This window comes from Glycine soja, chromosome 8 (genome assembly GCF_004193775.1).
Source record: "Glycine soja cultivar W05 chromosome 8, ASM419377v2, whole genome shotgun sequence".
NCBI lineage: Eukaryota > Viridiplantae > Streptophyta > Magnoliopsida > Fabales > Fabaceae > Glycine > Glycine soja.
The window spans coordinates 15,727,420-15,744,128 of record NC_041009.1 but is presented as its reverse complement, the minus strand read 5'-3'; the positions used below and the strand labels follow the sequence as shown (position 1 = coordinate 15,744,128).

Here is a 16,709-nt window from a genome sequence, read left to right as displayed (position 1 = left end):
CCAGATATTAAGAGCAGCCCCATAAGTTCATGCAGTATTTTACATGGCCGTAAAAAATATCATTATAGCCTTCAGCATAGAGTATTATGATACAATTATTTAGCATAATCTCATTTGATAATGAAATGATGCACTGTCCATGGGGTCAGGATGTGCTTCAAAATAACTTCTTAGTCTAATAATCCAAATAAGAACATCAACGAAAAGAGATTATGCTTTAAGTTTGAAATCATCACTTTTAGCAAGACTTAAGTTTTCTTATTGAGAAAAACATAGATAGAACGGAAATAATAGTAACGAAATAGTACGAATCATAAGGAAGGATTTATTTTTGGATATCAATTTTTTACTTCACCACTTTTCATGTTTTGAATTAATGCATTTGTATCAAACAGCTATTCTGTTTCTTATTTTAATATTGTTTTATTAAAAGTATAATTATTATTTAAAATATTTTCATTTAAACTAAATACTTTTTCATACTTCAAAGATTTTAATGATAATTACTCGAATTCAAAGAAAAATTAGTCTAAATTTTTAAAATGTTACATTTAATATACATATAAGTTTACATAATAAATTTTATAATAATTAATTTTAATCTAATAATTAATTTTTTAAGGCAGAAGGCATAGATTGAGAGCGGTGTCCATAACAAAATTCCAAATATCTTTTACTAGAAGGTACCAGATTGTTTTGGGCCCCTCAAAGGAAATGATATTCACACATCCTTTTTATATCTTTCCACTCCCAGACCTTTTTTTCTTTTTAGAAAAACACATCGAGTAAAATAAATTTTCATTACTGTGTATCTTAACAAAACTTGATTTCGTTGACCTAGTCTCTCCCGCCATGCGAAGTCTCTCTTTGGCGCCAATTGATTGTTGGAAGCAAAAAGAAAAACAAAACCCTTTCTCTCAGCAACAAATCTGAAAAGAGAAACATCACTCCGTTGTTGTGAATCAATGGCTTCGAGCTCTGCGGCGGAAGGAGTATCAATGGACGATGATTACGAAACCTTGATTGCAACCACCGACGTGGAGCTTCTGAAGAGAGCGTGGCGCAACGAGAAGGCGGCCCCAGAGATTCTCCGCTACGAATCTAAATTGGTTTCCCGCGTCAACAAAGTCATTCAACTCATGGTGCGTATAATCGTAACTTCTCACTCCTCAAACCCTAACTAACTAATTGATGCATTTAATTTAATTATTATTTTTTTTTGTTTGTGCAGGAAGAAATTGTGGAGGAAAAATCCAGTGGCGGTACTGATCCTCTTTCGGTGTCTCTATATCAGATGGACTTGGATAGAACTCTCTTTTTGTTAAGATCCTATCTCAGGATCCGCATCCAGAAGGTAATGAACTAAGCAATTCCGTTCTTATGTTTATGCCTGTTATGTCTGTATTGTTAATTGCTTCATATGAAATTGCAATTGCGGTTTCGGTCACATTGTGTGAAATTATGGACAAATAGGAGTGCCAAGGTTTTTAAAAGCGGTCCGCTACCGTGATTTTGGCGGCAAGGTTAAGGTTTTTCAAAACCGTGATTTTTTACCGTAACGTCAAAGTTTTTCTTAAAGTGTTCGCCAGGCAATGCGGCTGCAATTGTGGCTGCATTTGTCCATGATTTCCCGTAACATCAATGAAAACGTGCGACCGTGTCACTGTAATTTAAAACCTCGAAAACAACCAATGCAGCTGCGAAGAGCCAAAAAATCCTTGATGTTGCGGCAGAAATTGTAACTGCCAACTGTTTATTAAAACCTTGGGAAGGAATCAGTGGAAAAAAAAAATTGAACTAGTGAAATTTATTGTAGTCTTAATTAACCTCAAGTATGAGCAGTGGCCGTGTGAATCTTCGACTAGATTTTAATTGAATTTTCTCCGTGGACTCATTTTTGGAAGATATTTTCTCCCTAATAATAGTTTTACGGCTTTCATTTTTACTACCTGTATAATAGGTTAAAATAATTTGGGTATCTATCTGGGTATGTATTAGTTGCTGAACTATTTGAAGACTAGTCAGGTTGGGAATTGACTTGACTAATTGCTCTGTTCATTAGATTGCTTTTTGTTTAATTTTGTAGTTTTTTTTTTATTGTAGATTGAAAAGTACGTGTTCCACATCCAAAAAACTGAAGAACTTAGGAACAGGCTATCTAAATACGAGAAAGATTTTGCCAAAATGTAAGGCTTTCCTTTACATATTTTTTTGATAATTTATTTTTCTGACTAGCAATGTGTTTTAAGTTATAGCATTGAAGCATACTTGTTGTGGTTTTTGAATCTGATTTTCTGGCTGCAGGTGTGAAAATGACCTAGAGCAACATCTGGATGAGAGTGTTCTGTCGAAGTTGCCTAAAGATTATAAGTCTGTTCTGAGGCAATCTTCAATGAGTGAAGAGGATGACATGGGTAATTTATCATTCTCAGAAGTTAGAAGACAATTTAGGTTATGTTATTTCATTTTTTCTTTTGGGTCATTGTGTGTATCTGTCTGGGTAGTCAAATTTGCTTTGCCTGAAAATCACCAGTCTGTTATGAGATAAAGTTTGTTACCTTGTTAGCATTTTAGTAAGTAGGTTGAAATAATTTACATGATTCCTGATAAATATGGCCTTTATGCTTGTGTTTTTCTTGTAGTTTCCAGTTTTCTAAATAAGATTTTGTGTGCTAATCTTAAATTTTCTTACTGACAGTTGTTTCTGAAGTTTGTCAACCCCTTGCATAGTACATCCTTTTATTATTATTATTATTATTATTATTAATGTTAGAATATACATAATGTCCAAAAATATCTTATCATATTTTAGTCTCAGATGGTCTTTTAGGATTAGTTTCCACGATTCCTCATTGTCTCCTAGGATTGATTATTATATTTTCTTAGCAATTTGTTTCTTTAGTTAGTTTGGATTATGATTAGTATAAATAAGGGTCAGTACTCTACACTACAATGATGTCCTAACCCTTATTTCAAACACATCAACTCATTGTAAGTTTGTAACATATCTCAGTTAATATGCATTAGTGTTTCATTCTTTTTTCTCTCTCTTCCTCCCTCTGTATCTATAACCCCATAATTTCAACAACTAAATTGATGACACTAAATATTGTGCAGTAACACTACATACTGATGGCTATAATGATATATTTTTTTATAGCCCAGTAAATACTTTACGTTCTTTTAACTGCACTTGCTTTCACATTCTTATAACAAATTCCAGAAGGCTGCTAACCTTGTTTATCTTTGACAATAACATGGAGACCTACAAAGATGAAAAGAGAAAGGATGAGCCCAGTAAATTATTATTCTTTCAGTTAAACTTTGATCACTTTGTTTGATTAGCTATCCTATTAACATTGAAGGGTATTTCAGTATAGATAACTATTGTATATTTTTCTCTGGTCACACACTCACACATATATTACTAATAATAATTTTATATCTTGCTACCTTGTGATTTGGAAGCCCCCAATTCCAAATCCACTTGGTTGGAGTCTGATATATTGGGTTGCCCTTGAATTTTATATCCTTTTGTGCATCTCAGTTACTGTGGATTATTTTCCGTTGAAAAACATGTTAGAGTTAGAGGAGCTTCTCCCTCATTTTCGCCACTTATGTTTTCTCTTTTGCTAACTGAAGTCTTTCATTGCTTCATACTTTGGCTTTTAATCTATTATATGTTATTTCCTTGAGAATATGATGTCCTCCGACATAAATGAACCGTCTGTTTTTGACAATTTTTTTGTCTGTATATTTCAGTCCCAGAACCACAACTAGACGCATTTGTTTTGTGTAGAAGTAAAGAGTATCTCACGGGCATTCAACTCGAAGATGGACCTGTTGATGACAGGCAATTCTCTTGTTCTTGGATGAATTAATTCTGCTGTCTTGAAAAAGGTTAAAAAAATAGTTTAATTGATTATTCTCGCAGGTCGAAGCTGTTTGAGATGGAGCCAGGTGTCCTCCACTTCATATGTTACAAATCAATAAAGGCACTTGTAGAGAGTGGCAAAATTGATCTCCTCTGATATTTGCAATGATGCTTGTGCAAGTGACATAGTGAATAAGCAAGTGATATCCCTCCTTGTTTAAATGTTCACAACATGGGAGTGTCAGTGTAAAACATATAACATATAAGGTGGTATCGTGAAATACACTATTTATTCCTACATTTTTTTTTTCAATATTGTGTATGGAGCTGATATAGGACGTTGTCAAGGAAAGCAGTTTCAAACTTATAAAGGGACAATGTTTTCTCATATAGTGTCACGTGAAAATTAAACGTGAAATGATTAGTGCATGTTTGGATATCAGTTGCATTGCAGTGGTGGCAAAATGAAGTTTATAAAAGCACTCTCACCCTTTCTTTTCCATTCAGTTTGCGGTGGACCATTGGATTTGGTCTCGAAATTTATACACAACAAGTTGAACTTAAAATCAAACATATTCCTTTTATGCTTCTTTTTATTATTATTTTTTAATTAGCATGTTTAGAAATTACATAATAACTAGATAAGTCGTGATAGCTAGTGTTCTAAGAATCATCTTAGTCCTGTGGCGGGTCAGACTGATTTGATTGGGAACTGGACCTATAATTAGTTTGATTCATTTATTTGATTGAATTAACTACATTAAATCATTGTTAAACCGAATAAAATCTGTCTTATGCCATCACTGAGTTACTATTAATTTTCTTAAAGTGTTAAAAAAGATTTCACACCAAGAACTGATATTATGACCCTAAAAGCCTCAATAATAAGTTTTATTGCTAAAATTCATTACAATTCCTTATTATAATATACATGACATGAATTAATATACATATCTTTATTCATTATACCACTTGGACAAATCCATGCACTTCAACGCCAATTTCATCACTAACTCATTAATCCAGTATCTTTGACCAAGTTAATTAATTGATCCGGTGGTCTTGACTCCTAATAACATTTGTTACAACACAAGTTCACTTTTGTAATTTTTTTAATTTTTTTTTGGAAAATGCTTTTATATTTCTAACAATGTTCCAATACTCTTACTAAAAAATAGGATTAAAATTTTAACTTAAATTTTTTGGAAAAGTCTTATGTTTCTAACAAGTTTTCCAATACTCTTATTAAAAAAAACTAAAGTAAATAATACGTGAGTAGTGATATGTATGTTTGTAAACTTCCACACGCATTAGGTATTCCTTTGAATATGATCACTCGCAGTTCGAAAAGAATTGTAGGATCATGCAGTTCAAATTCAATAACGTAGACTTTTTTAGTAACAAAAATTGTTCTTCATAGGTCAAGGAGAAGATAACGTGCTTCACAGCAGGAGAATGCAATGGTGATATTCAATGGAACTCCCGCCATGATGGTTCCCCCACCATGAACATTACAAGTTTGTCATGTAAGGTTCAACAGAGGCTCTAGCATTGATGGCTCCCGTCATGAAACAACAAGAGTTGGTTTTCTCCCATAATGCTGCTAATTTTTTTTCAGTTATAACTGATTAAGTTTTCTTATCTCCATTTCGCACAATAACCACACATTTTCTATCAGTTTCTTTACCATCGCCAAAATAAATGTGGATGCTCAGGGAGAAATCGGGAAAGAACAAAAGAAAGAAAAACATACCCCTCTGATTATAAGTTAATAATTCTAACTGTTAAAAAACTTTCCTATGAGGGAGATATCTCTGGCTCTCCCACCCTAGTTACAGCTTCAAAACTAACCCCATCAAGGATAAGAAGAGTTTGTAAAGAGAAAATTTTAGTTACCAATTAAAATGGATTATAAAGAAAAAAAAGTGTACTTGTTTAAGAGCAAAAAGACAATATAATCAAGTGTCTAAGTGTAATTTGCCCTTAAAAAGCTTTACTACTGATGTGGTTATCATTTACCATAAAAATATACGCAGGGAAGTTTTACTACCGATAGGGGCAAACATTTTGTAACCTTCTGAATTTTTTTAACTCCCAACATAGTTCATGGTTCTAGCCTTATAGGCATAACCAAAACAACATATACAGTAATCACTTTGCAAGATTGGCCACATTCCCAATCTTTCCCTACAAGTTGTGACTTGCGACTACTCAGTATCGAACAACCAAATTATCCAGAAACTGTCTAGCTCCCGTTTCTCCTAACGCTTCCTCATTTTAGACCTTGCATATCTAAAGAGCACGGATAAGAGTAAAAAAGAAAAAAAGAAGGAGGTTAGAAAGATGAAGTATCTAATCATTGCAGAATAAAAATTAATAGAACTCATCAGGTTAGAAGATACTCTATATGCATGCCACCCCGATCTGATGACGGCAGCAAGCTTCCCTGAAGCTCCTCCATGACTTTAGCAGCTTGGTGAGTTTCCTGTCAAACGAAGAAAAGTTGATAATATAATCAGTGAACAAGTAAAAAATCAGGACAAGGTTATTTGACAGATACAATATGCTTAACTATACTTTGGTGGCAAGGCAATAGAGAGAAAATGACCTAAAAATCCAAACAACCTTGTCCCATTCAATGTGTATGCCTATGCCATGATGTTATCACATTTCTAAAGAGTCAATTGTTCAAGAATCAAGAGAAAATAGCAACATGGAACAGGGTTGCCCAATTAGAATTTGTGTGCCTGAGTGAAGTTCCTCTTGATCAGATTTAGTTCTACTAGACATTACTGGATGGCTGAGGATGTACAGCTATAGTTTCTGGATGGTTTTCTTACCTCAAACAAACACATGAAATTAGGTTTTCCAGAAACATGATTCAAAATTAATGACATGAACAATCAGTGATCGTATGCTATACAGAAAAGGTAGAGTTTCTATACAAAGAACTCCACATCACTCCGAAAAAGAAAAAAAAAGGAAATTGATGACGGTAACAGGAGAACTTATGAAAAAGGGTAGGACCAAAAGATTTAATGTTGTAACCCTCATTATTACTACAGGTTTAATCTATCATTTCCTTCCCTCCCTTCCTCCACCCTTATTTTTCTCTCCCTTGAACATCCACACACAATATATGAAATATTATAAATGCCTACTATTTTAACGATGATACCTCAAAATGCAAACAGAGGCACATGTTGACTTACCTCAAAATCAACAAATGCAACAGGCATTCCTCCTCTGGAACGCATTTTGACCATGTTGAATCCAGTATATCTGAAAAGATGGATTAAAGACATTAAGTTATATGATCATATCAAGTAGATGAAGAACATTCCAGGATCTATATATAACAAGAACTAGAATGTTCAGCATTGGTTCAATCTGAACAACAGAGGCCCTTCGCAGATTCATTTAAAAGAGAGAAGAAACTCACGCAGAAAAAGCCTGCTTCAATTCATCTTCAGTGCAATTTGGACCAAGATTTGCGATAAAGAGAGTGGAACACAGTCCTCCAGTACTGCCCTTTCCATGTTGCTCCTGCAGCCAATTTGAAAGGATTGTAGTACAGAAGACCATAATGGGAAAAGGAAGCAACACCTTTTCAAACTACAGAGAATTTCATCTACTTGTTGAAACACTGAAGGAAATGACATGAATTCTATGTGCTGCATTTAAAGCAGAAGAAAATATTGGATAATTTCTACAAATGCAATAAGCTGAAGAGTTCCAACTTATTTCTGATTTTCACTTGAACTTACCACAGATACAGCATTGTCAGAACCAACAGCCGTTTCATCACTGCATACAAGCAGAGAATATTATAGACTTAGTGAACCACCAGAATGTTCAAAGTATTGTTATAACTTTATCATTCTTTTTTTTGTGTGTGCGCACAATTTGCAAAATTTTGAACGTTTGAGCTAAACAGTTATTAAATTTATTGTATTCTCAACCTTGTCATGATTGCTAAATCACCCTGGTTGTCGCCACTGTCTGATGGTTCATCAGGGTCGCTGTCACCTAAATGTAGAAGATGTGCGGTGAGACACAAAAACAAGAGGGCCAAGAATATGAAAGCTAAGTTCCCCGTGTTGCTCCTCTCCCTTTTTTCCTTTCTAATCTCACTCGCCCCATTTAAATTGAAAGAAAAAGACAATTAGCTATGGGTGCATGCAATAAAATGGCAACAAGCTAGATCATAGTCATTTCAGAATATACACACTTCGCATTGAACTTAATTAAGTAACATTACCGTCCTCACTTGATGATCCCTGAAGATCAGGCTCTCCTTTGGACCTTTTATCTATAACCACGTAGGCTCCACTACCTGTGCAAAATAAAAGTCCAGTAATCATCCTAAAAAAGCAGTAAAACCATAAATTGGGGGGGTAATGGAAGAAAAGTTGCTTAAAGGAAAAACTGCATGTAATAAAAAGATATATACCTGGTTTACGCTTCCTCCTAGAGTTTGACCTGGCAAGTTCAATATGTAAAACAGATCCAGTTTGAGGATCAAATTTCACACCCTGATTTCATCAACGAAAAAAGGAATTAGTTAAAAGACCAATTTCTATTAACTGCAAACATCTTCTCCGTAAAATATGATCAACAATTTATTTTCACACTCCATAAATCCCACTAACTCTAAGGATTTCCTTGAGTATTTGCACAAGGCCACTGCAATTTTCACTTAAATTTTTGTTTGGATAAATTTCTCAATATACACTTACATGAGAAGAAAATAACAAGATAAAATGACTTCTCTTATAAGCTAAAATTAGCTCACGGATAGGTTAAAATCAATTTTTGGAAAAGCTAAATGAGAGAGTTTGTAGAAATTGACTTATGCACTAGCTAATTTTAAGTGAGGAGAAACTTAATTCATTTTACCTTCTTATTTTCTTCTCAAGTTAGGAATAAGAAGTGTGTGAAAACAGACCCTTAGTCGAATATGTTAATTCTAAGGAACAAAAATCAAAATCGTAAAATTTACTTATCAGTTCCGTTGCAAAATTACGTTTTGAGGCAAAAATCATTGCAAAATTACGTTTGAGGCAAAAATCATTTTGCCAATGGATCAGGACCCTTGTTTTTGTGTTCATTTTGCTTTAATCTTTTGGATTCACATTGGAACGTGTGCCGCAGCATTTCCAATTGCAAACCAAACATGCACTAAATTCCTAACTCTGACGGTACTCACATTCAAGGCGTGCAACGCTGCCATTGCCGATTGGTGGTTGAAAAACGTGGCAAACGCTACGACCTGAAAAAGGAAAGCGAAAATTTTATTCAATACATACAAAATTCACGAGCTTTCAATTTCAATGCATAATAATAAGTAAGTGAAAAGGAAGAATTCACGAGAAGGAATGGAACCTGGTTGGCGCGGCCGGTGTACTTGAGTTGGCAGGAGTCGAAGCCGGGGCGGCGGCGGAAGAGGTTGTGAATCTCACGCGCCTTCACGTCGTCTGGTAGACCGGAGACAAATAGCGTGTTGATGTTGCTCTGCTCATCATGTTGGTAAAGGTAGAACGGATCGAACGGCGGCTGAGCCATGAGCGCCGTCGTCTGCGGCGGCGAATGGCGATTGTGGTCACCGGGGAAGCTCTGTAAAGACGATGACGGAGGGGACCGCCGCAGAACGGTGCTAGCTTTTGTTTTGTACAAACGAAACGAAATTCTTTAGTATAGTGTGAGTGTCGTTTATTTACTTCCCTTCATTCCTATTGAACCAGAGGAGTGTTCCTAAAATTATAATTTAAACCTTAAACTATTAGGTTAAAAAACATAAATCATTGTCCTTTATGTCAATCTATTTTAGTATATTTTATATTTTTTAATTTATTTTATTTTATAATAATAAGTGTAAAATACACAACATTAAATAGTCATTGACTCCTTAAAAAAAGTTATCGAGCAATAGTCTAGTGTAAAAAAAAGTTACAAATGAATTAGCACGAGTATCCAATCTATCTTTCTTGATGATTAAATTTTATTAAAAAACCTAATTGGTAAACTTTAATAAATAAAAAATTCAATCATATTTCTTATTCATAAGATTGAACCCAATATATGGGTATAATTTTTTCACATTACAAATACAATATTAAAAAAATGTCTCAAAATAAGATTAATCAAATATTAAAAGAAAATCTTAAAAGGTTTATTCTTCAAAAATCTTGAACTAAAAACTTACCTTAAAAGTTAATAATATTACTCATATATTTATTTATTTATAATATATAAATAATGAGTTAAGAAATCATTCGCTGTAACATCACGTTTATATATTATTATGTGTCACATTAATCTATTTGCTTTATGTGTTAATATTTGGGGATTATTACCTTTTATTACATCTTTCTTCCATTAATTTATCTTCAAATCATCCCTCTTGCTAATTTAGGCTCAATTTTGGTATTCATTCTCCTTTTTCCTCAATGTTCTAAAGTGTTGTGATTTTCATCATTCTCCACACAAGATTTATGAGCTTTGTGAAGTTGTCTTCTTAAGAAATATTTTTTTAATCTTGAAAATATAAGAATAAAAAAATTAATCTCATACTTGTTATGAAATAATTTATCTCAAATATATTTTTTTACCTAAGTAACTAATAATTACATTTTCAAACTTTTAGCTAACATTTAATCCCGACAAAGGGTGAGAAAAATTTATTTCCATTAGAAAAAAATCTTCTTTATAAATAAAAATACTCATATATTATTTTCTTATTCAGTATCACATTCTCTTCTAAATGATTCTCAAAATTTTCTTTAAAATATAATATACACATTTACCTATTGACGGTATAAATAAAAGCATATTTTTCTTTGAATTTTATTTTAATAAATCAAAATTATAATGTATGTTAAGTTGGATTAAACACACCCATTTAAAGTCTTGTCTTGTAGCTTGTTATTCAACACCCTAACCCCACCACATAATCACATGTCAGATTTTCCCTCTCAAATTCCCCTTTCATATTTCAGTTTTCTCTCCCAAACCAAAGCCATATAACGAATTCACATTAGATGCTGCTACACAACAAACCGTAAAAACGAACCAAATCTAACAATTATTTTTTTTTAGTTTCCCGAATTCACAAAAAATAGAAAACAAAAGAGCAAATAAGTTACATTTTAGAAGAAGAATCAGTTAAGCAGCACTAGCAACTTCTTCCAAGAATAAATCCTCCGTCCTCCTGAACGCGGCGTGCGCCACCACCGCCGCCACCCCGACCGCCACCGCCACGAGGATGTTCACGGTGGCATCGGTGAGCAGCAGCAGCGCCACCGTGAGCACCGCCATGACGACCAGCACGAGGCGGTCGTCGACGAGGTGGCCCAGCACCACGAGCGGCTCGTCGCGGAGGAAGTAGAGGAACAGCCACGCCGCCATGAGGACGAGGAACACGATCAGCGAGATCGGGTGCCACAAGAGGCTCAGAAACAGAATCAGCAGCGCCACCATTGCGTAGTTCATGCGGAAATACGACACATTGATCCGAATCCGCGATAGTGCCTCCGGCAAGCCGCCGCCGGGAACCTTCAGCGACCGGAAGTTGAACATTGCCTTCCACGGCCGCCGCATCCCCAGCCCGGCCTTGATCCGCTGCTTCGCGCGTGAGATATACTCGAGGTTGGGAGGCGGCGAGGTTGGGATCGTGCCATAGGTGGTTGTTGTCATGTTTTGACAAGAGAAAGAAAGTGTGATTATCTGAACGACACACTGTGAAATGGTATTGGTATTGAGGTTTGATAATTATAGGGGGGAGTTGGGACCTACTATTTTTTTGTATTAAGTAAAAACATAATTAAGATTTTAGGCTTCCCAATGTTATCTAAGGTACTTTTAAAAACTTTGGTACTTTGATTAAAGACTAATTCTTATTTGGGGCTTAATCACACTTAAGATCCTCCTGAAAAGTCTATTTGGGGCTTAATCACACTTAAGACCTACTTATTTGTGAATTTGTTTATGTTTTTTTTTCCCTTCTTTTATGGCTGAATTATTATGGTTTTGTAATGCATGATTGGGTGTATCATTTTTTAGGTGAGTTGGGGGTTGTGTTAATTTGAGTTTGGTTTGAGCTTCTGGATTTACATTTTCTTTTGGGCTTGTCCAAGTTTATGATTGACAAAAGGGATGGAGGGTGGTGTAGTTTCCAAATGAGTGAAGACATTCGTGGCGGGTTTTTTTTTGTCAAATTTTGGAAGGAGGTTGGTGTTGCTTTCTTCCTTGGTTGTAATGTTGAACCTATTTCCGAATGTGAGGTGAGAAATCTAATCTTGCACTTCAATAATTACTTTATGACACTAAATTTAACTTTTTATCTCACTAGAGTATGTTCTCACTTTACAGAATGCATATTCCAGGTGAAGTATAATAAAAGTTGGGTGATTTTAAATCTACTTGATTTCTTTAAATCCTAAGAATATGCAAAATGCTGCTTTGCCTCAATTTTAAAAGATAATATATAGGTAGTTAAGTTAATGAAGATCGAACTCATTAAGGCCCATTGGGGGCAAGAAATGATGTTATATATATATAAAACACAGATTCTGATTCTGCGGCTTGAAGATCCCTTATTCAACAACAGAGCAAATGATGGCCATAAAGCCATGCATAATGCCATAATGTATTTTGGCATGTCTTACGTTCATCCTTTCACCGCTAGCCTCCACTTTAAGGAAAGCCAGAGGGTTTAACGTACTGTTAAAGAGTCATGCATGCAAGGCTATTTCATCTCCATATATACTCCAACTGTTGTTTGATTAGTTCTCATTCGTGTGAATTTTGTAAATCAGAAATTGAACCATATAAACATTAATCATAAAAATTACAGTTTAATGAAGATGATACATTTCATCGTTACGTCGCTATTTCGGTCTCTTCCTTAATGTAGATCTGAATTCTTTGCTCTCATCTTAAATTCATGATTATGGGATGAATTTCTTATTCATAAAAAATAGTGAAAAATTATTAAAATGAGAGATTTATATGAAAAAATATTTTAAAATTTTCTAACATAAAAATATTAAGACCGTTTTAGTGAAGAAATTGAGTTGCACTATCATTTTTCAATTGAAAAAAAGGTAATTATAAAGGAACAAGACCATATATAATCTTGGAGGGCAATAAGAGATTATTTGTTAAACTGAGTTGTTGTTTTGTATTTGTAGTATTGCACATGACAGAGACTAAAGTCATTGGATAGTGGGATACAAAAACTCAGCTTTGCTTTATTTGATCCCACACTTCTAACTAACCTTGTAAAAGGATAATATTAATATTAATTCAGACTACACTACACCCTGTAGGGAGTAGGGACGGCAAATCATAACGCCACGACAAGGAAATAACGACTCAAGAAGGGTCCATCCACGAATAGGAATCTCCGAGATGGTAAATCAAACCCTTTTTATGTACGTTTTATCTTGGTTTTGTCAATTTAAAGATATTTATTGCATCTAGATTCCTTCCTAGCTTTTCTATTTCTATTGATCCAAAGCAAACAGACTTTGAATTCTCCCAATAATCTCTTATTCCAACTTAACGGATGGTCTTTCTGAAAACAATTACATTAAATGCCTTAAGAAAAAAATTTGTCATTTATTAATAATCGTCTTATCTGATTAAGATTATCTTTCATAAATAATACTTCTAGTCTTAACAAAAAGATTTCTTATTAGTTTTTATATAGTTCTTGCATTGTCTTTTTGCATGGTAACAAGATGCAGACGTTCTTTGTTTTAAAGTTTTAAAAAATAACTGCTTTTTACACTTTTTAATGAAAAAATATGATTCTAATATAAATTTGTGACTTAGATATTAATTCATGCATATATCCCAATCATTTTTTTTTTGTCGTGGTTACTCAACAAAAGAGATGTCAGGGTTCTGCTCAAACACAAAGAAAAATAAGGTGAAACGATAAACTTATATAATCTTAATTATGCGTGTAACCCATTTGACCAAAGAGTATTATGCAGGTAATTAATCACGATATAATTAGGTTTTCTTTGCTACAAGTGTGCATTGTTGGTCTCTATGTATGTTCATCCTGACAATGCCTTTTTGCATCTTTGGAGATCAGATTAAAGGTTTGGATTCACCCATGTGATTGGAAACAACAACTTTATGTGTTGAAGGGTGAAGCCTCAAGTGATTCTTCGTTGGTTCCTTAGCCAAGGCTAGCTCAGAGTCATCTATGGTAATTATGCCCCACTTCGTAATTCATTTATATTTCTTTCCCCAGCAATGGAATGAGATAAATGAAAGCATTATTTACATTTGTTAATGTAGAAAGTGATATATGGGGATTGAAAAGAAAGAAATGAATCATGCATATATTGTGGAAGTTATTTTCACTATTGTCTTAATTTCACTATAGATTCCTACAACCATTTTTCTAGTTCAATTTAGTTGTATTATTAGTTATAAATGCTTTGTCATGTATATTAACCACATGATCTTATTAATACCTGACAAATGTTTGTCATAACACATTGTCTAGCTATACATATATTCTACCATATGATGCTCATAGTTTAATCATAAAGGTTGTCATCAAGCATTTTTGTTCTACAGTCTTGAGGTTACGTAGAATAACATGCACATGGTTTAAGCATTACTGGCAGACTGTGGCCATTAAGCATTGATTCGCTTAAGAGTTGAGAAAGGCATACGTTGAGCGTTTGCCAAAACTTTGCCAACCAAATAGTCAATCACCACAACTATAGACGAATACTTGTCAAACTTTGATAAGTTAATGATGACTTGATGAGTGAATCATATTTTTAGGATATTATTTTATGGAATTAGCAGCATGATAAACTGTTTGAATTGAATTGATACTATTCCAATGTTGCGCATGCTCAAGTCTTTATGTAATTAATTAGTTGTTTGTTCGAGGAGGAGGAGGAGGGTCTACCCCAATCTTCGTTTATTAGAACTAATGAGTTACTACATGACTTTATGAATTATTAAGAAGTATGTCATGAAACAATAAATAAGAGACTATGTAGTTTAGAGTTCAGATCACCTGATAAATTCTCTCGTGGGAGGGGTCAAGGGGGTGACAATTTTTTTGGCGGTATATATTTGATACTTTAAAAGAGTTACTGTAAAGGGACAATTAGAGATGTAAATGGATCAAATTATTTGTGAACATTTGAGTTTGATTCACTAAATGTTTGACCAAGTTTATTTGTTTAAGTAGATAAACAAACTCAAATTTAAGATTGAGCTTGATTATTTAAGTAGATTAAGATCAAATTTTACAAGCTCGACATCCATATAGTTCATGAATAACTCTAATAGCCCAAACTATATGTATTATAGAAAAATTAAAATTATATGGATTCCACAATATTATATCACATGCTTAACACATATTTTTCTATTTGAAGATTATTATCTAGTATTAAATTCCTTTATTAAACACTAAATTCATAGTTAGAAAAATAATTGAGTTATAAAACAAGTCAAGTTCAAGCTTTTAATTAAGCTCGTTTGTATAAATAAGTTAAAATTGAGTAATGTACCTGGTTTTTGGCTTGACTCATTTACACCTTTGGGTACAATCGATTTAGGTGTGGGTTAGAGAAAAAAAAATAGAGATAGAAAGAAAGGAAATTGTTTCATGCACCTTTTCAAACTTCCATAAACCGTAATCCAGAATATAAACTTTTACGTCCTGAAAAGATCAATCCAGAATGTAATTACATTCCGGATTAGGTGCAAGAAGTAATTATGAGGCTGCAGGAAGCAACTGCCAAGAAAGAAAACAAATATAAGAGGAGGAAACCTTAGAAAGAACGCCCCAAATTGATACAGGGCCGAGAGAAACATTTCAAAAAGAAAAACAAAACAAAAAATAGGATTTAATTTATTATTTTCAAAAGAAATAGATTGTTAATTTCTTGAAAAGAATTCAACAAATCATCAAATCTCATCACTGTATAAGATAAAATTGTCAAAATAATAACATAAATTTATTTGTATCATCCCATTAAGTTTAATAAAAATATTTTTAAATGAGAATAAAATTTTAAAAAATAGTTATCCTAATTAATTAAGATGATAAATAATTTTAAAAAAGATAAAATATGAAAACTTGTAATTATTTGAAAATATATAATCATCAAATTTTGAGTTTTAACTAAGTAATTATGTCTTTCTCTATAATTTCACATTTAATCATTTTAATAACTAGTTCAATAATTAATTTTAAACTTAATCAATCATTACTTATAAGTTATTGATTTGAGTGGCATAGACTCAAATTTCTTAGACCAGGTCTCGAGTTTATATCATATAGATGAAAAAAAAATGTGAACAAAATTAATGGATATTTCATACCAATAACATAATTATAAAAAAAAACTTAATTAACCTTTTGGTCTATATAATATAGTGTTGTTTTTGTTTTGATTTTTGAAGAAAATAAATATTTTTTTATGTTTCCCATGTATTTTCTATCGCAAACAATCTTGTTAGAAACATGATTGAACATTAAATTTAAACAATTCTCTTAGCAAAAATTTGAATCTTAATTCGTCTTATGAGTCACTCATCCCTTCCACTAGGCCTATCCTTGTTGATATAAAAAAATATTTGATTCTTATAAAAAAAAAAATCTTTTGTTTTGATCCTTATGAATGTTAAGAGAAATCTATATCGAAAGTTTAGAACTTTATAAAAATTAAAACGAAACCAAAAAAATTATAAGAACCAAAATAAGAAGAAGAAAAAACATTTTAAGAGAAAAAAAAAAGTTATTTAAACCTCAAATTTTAATTAACTTATCCGTTAGGTATGTATG

At 33.1% G+C, this 16,709-nt stretch overlaps 3 protein-coding genes across 3 annotated transcripts; 1 reads left to right on the top strand and 2 right to left on the bottom strand.

Moving 5' to 3' along the window:
• Positions 1-795: 795 nt before the first annotated feature.
• On the top strand, positions 796-4,339 carry LOC114423025 (DNA replication complex GINS protein SLD5-like). Its single transcript, XM_028389625.1, has 6 exons — positions 796-1,142; positions 1,232-1,354; positions 2,104-2,186; positions 2,305-2,414; positions 3,763-3,853; positions 3,935-4,339. The coding sequence occupies exons 1-6, from the start codon at positions 966-968 to the stop codon at positions 4,029-4,031; spliced, it is 681 nt and encodes a 226-aa protein (XP_028245426.1). The 5' UTR covers positions 796-965; the 3' UTR covers positions 4,032-4,339.
• A 1,502-nt stretch (positions 4,340-5,841) lies between these two features.
• LOC114422314 lies at positions 5,842-9,632 on the bottom strand. Its single transcript, XM_028388608.1, has 10 exons — positions 9,260-9,632; positions 9,084-9,146; positions 8,328-8,409; positions 8,136-8,210; positions 7,837-7,903; positions 7,642-7,681; positions 7,317-7,420; positions 7,087-7,156; positions 6,277-6,359; positions 5,842-6,166 (listed from the first exon to the last, which is right to left on the bottom strand). The coding sequence occupies exons 1-10, from the start codon at positions 9,437-9,439 to the stop codon at positions 6,136-6,138; spliced, it is 795 nt and encodes a 264-aa protein (XP_028244409.1). The 5' UTR covers positions 9,440-9,632; the 3' UTR covers positions 5,842-6,135.
• Positions 9,633-10,935: 1,303 nt separating this feature from the next.
• On the bottom strand, positions 10,936-11,711 carry LOC114421526 (PRA1 family protein F2-like). Its single transcript, XM_028387488.1, has one exon. It carries the CDS (start codon positions 11,567-11,569, stop codon positions 11,039-11,041), a length of 531 nt encoding a protein of 176 aa, XP_028243289.1. The 5' UTR covers positions 11,570-11,711; the 3' UTR covers positions 10,936-11,038.
• Between the last annotated feature and the right edge of the window lie 4,998 nt (positions 11,712-16,709).

Coding starts and splice junctions, on each gene's coding strand:
- LOC114423025 (XM_028389625.1), top strand. CDS start 966: ATGGCTTCGAGCTCTGCGGCGGAAGGAGTATCAATGGACGATGATTAC. Junction 1,143..1,231: donor ACAAAGTCATTCAACTCATG/GTGCGTATAATC, acceptor TTGTTTGTGCAG/GAAGAAATTGTGGAGGAAAA. Junction 3,854..3,934: donor GATGGACCTGTTGATGACAG/GCAATTCTCTTG, acceptor TTATTCTCGCAG/GTCGAAGCTGTTTGAGATGG.
- LOC114422314 (XM_028388608.1), bottom strand. CDS start 9,439: ATGGCTCAGCCGCCGTTCGATCCGTTCTACCTTTACCAACATGATGAG. Junction 8,211..8,327: donor TAGGAGGAAGCGTAAACCAG/GTATATATCTTT, acceptor TATTTTGCACAG/GTAGTGGAGCCTACGTGGTT. Junction 7,682..7,836: donor GATTTAGCAATCATGACAAG/GTTGAGAATACA, acceptor GCTTGTATGCAG/TGATGAAACGGCTGTTGGTT.
- LOC114421526 (XM_028387488.1), bottom strand. CDS start 11,569: ATGACAACAACCACCTATGGCACGATCCCAACCTCGCCGCCTCCCAAC.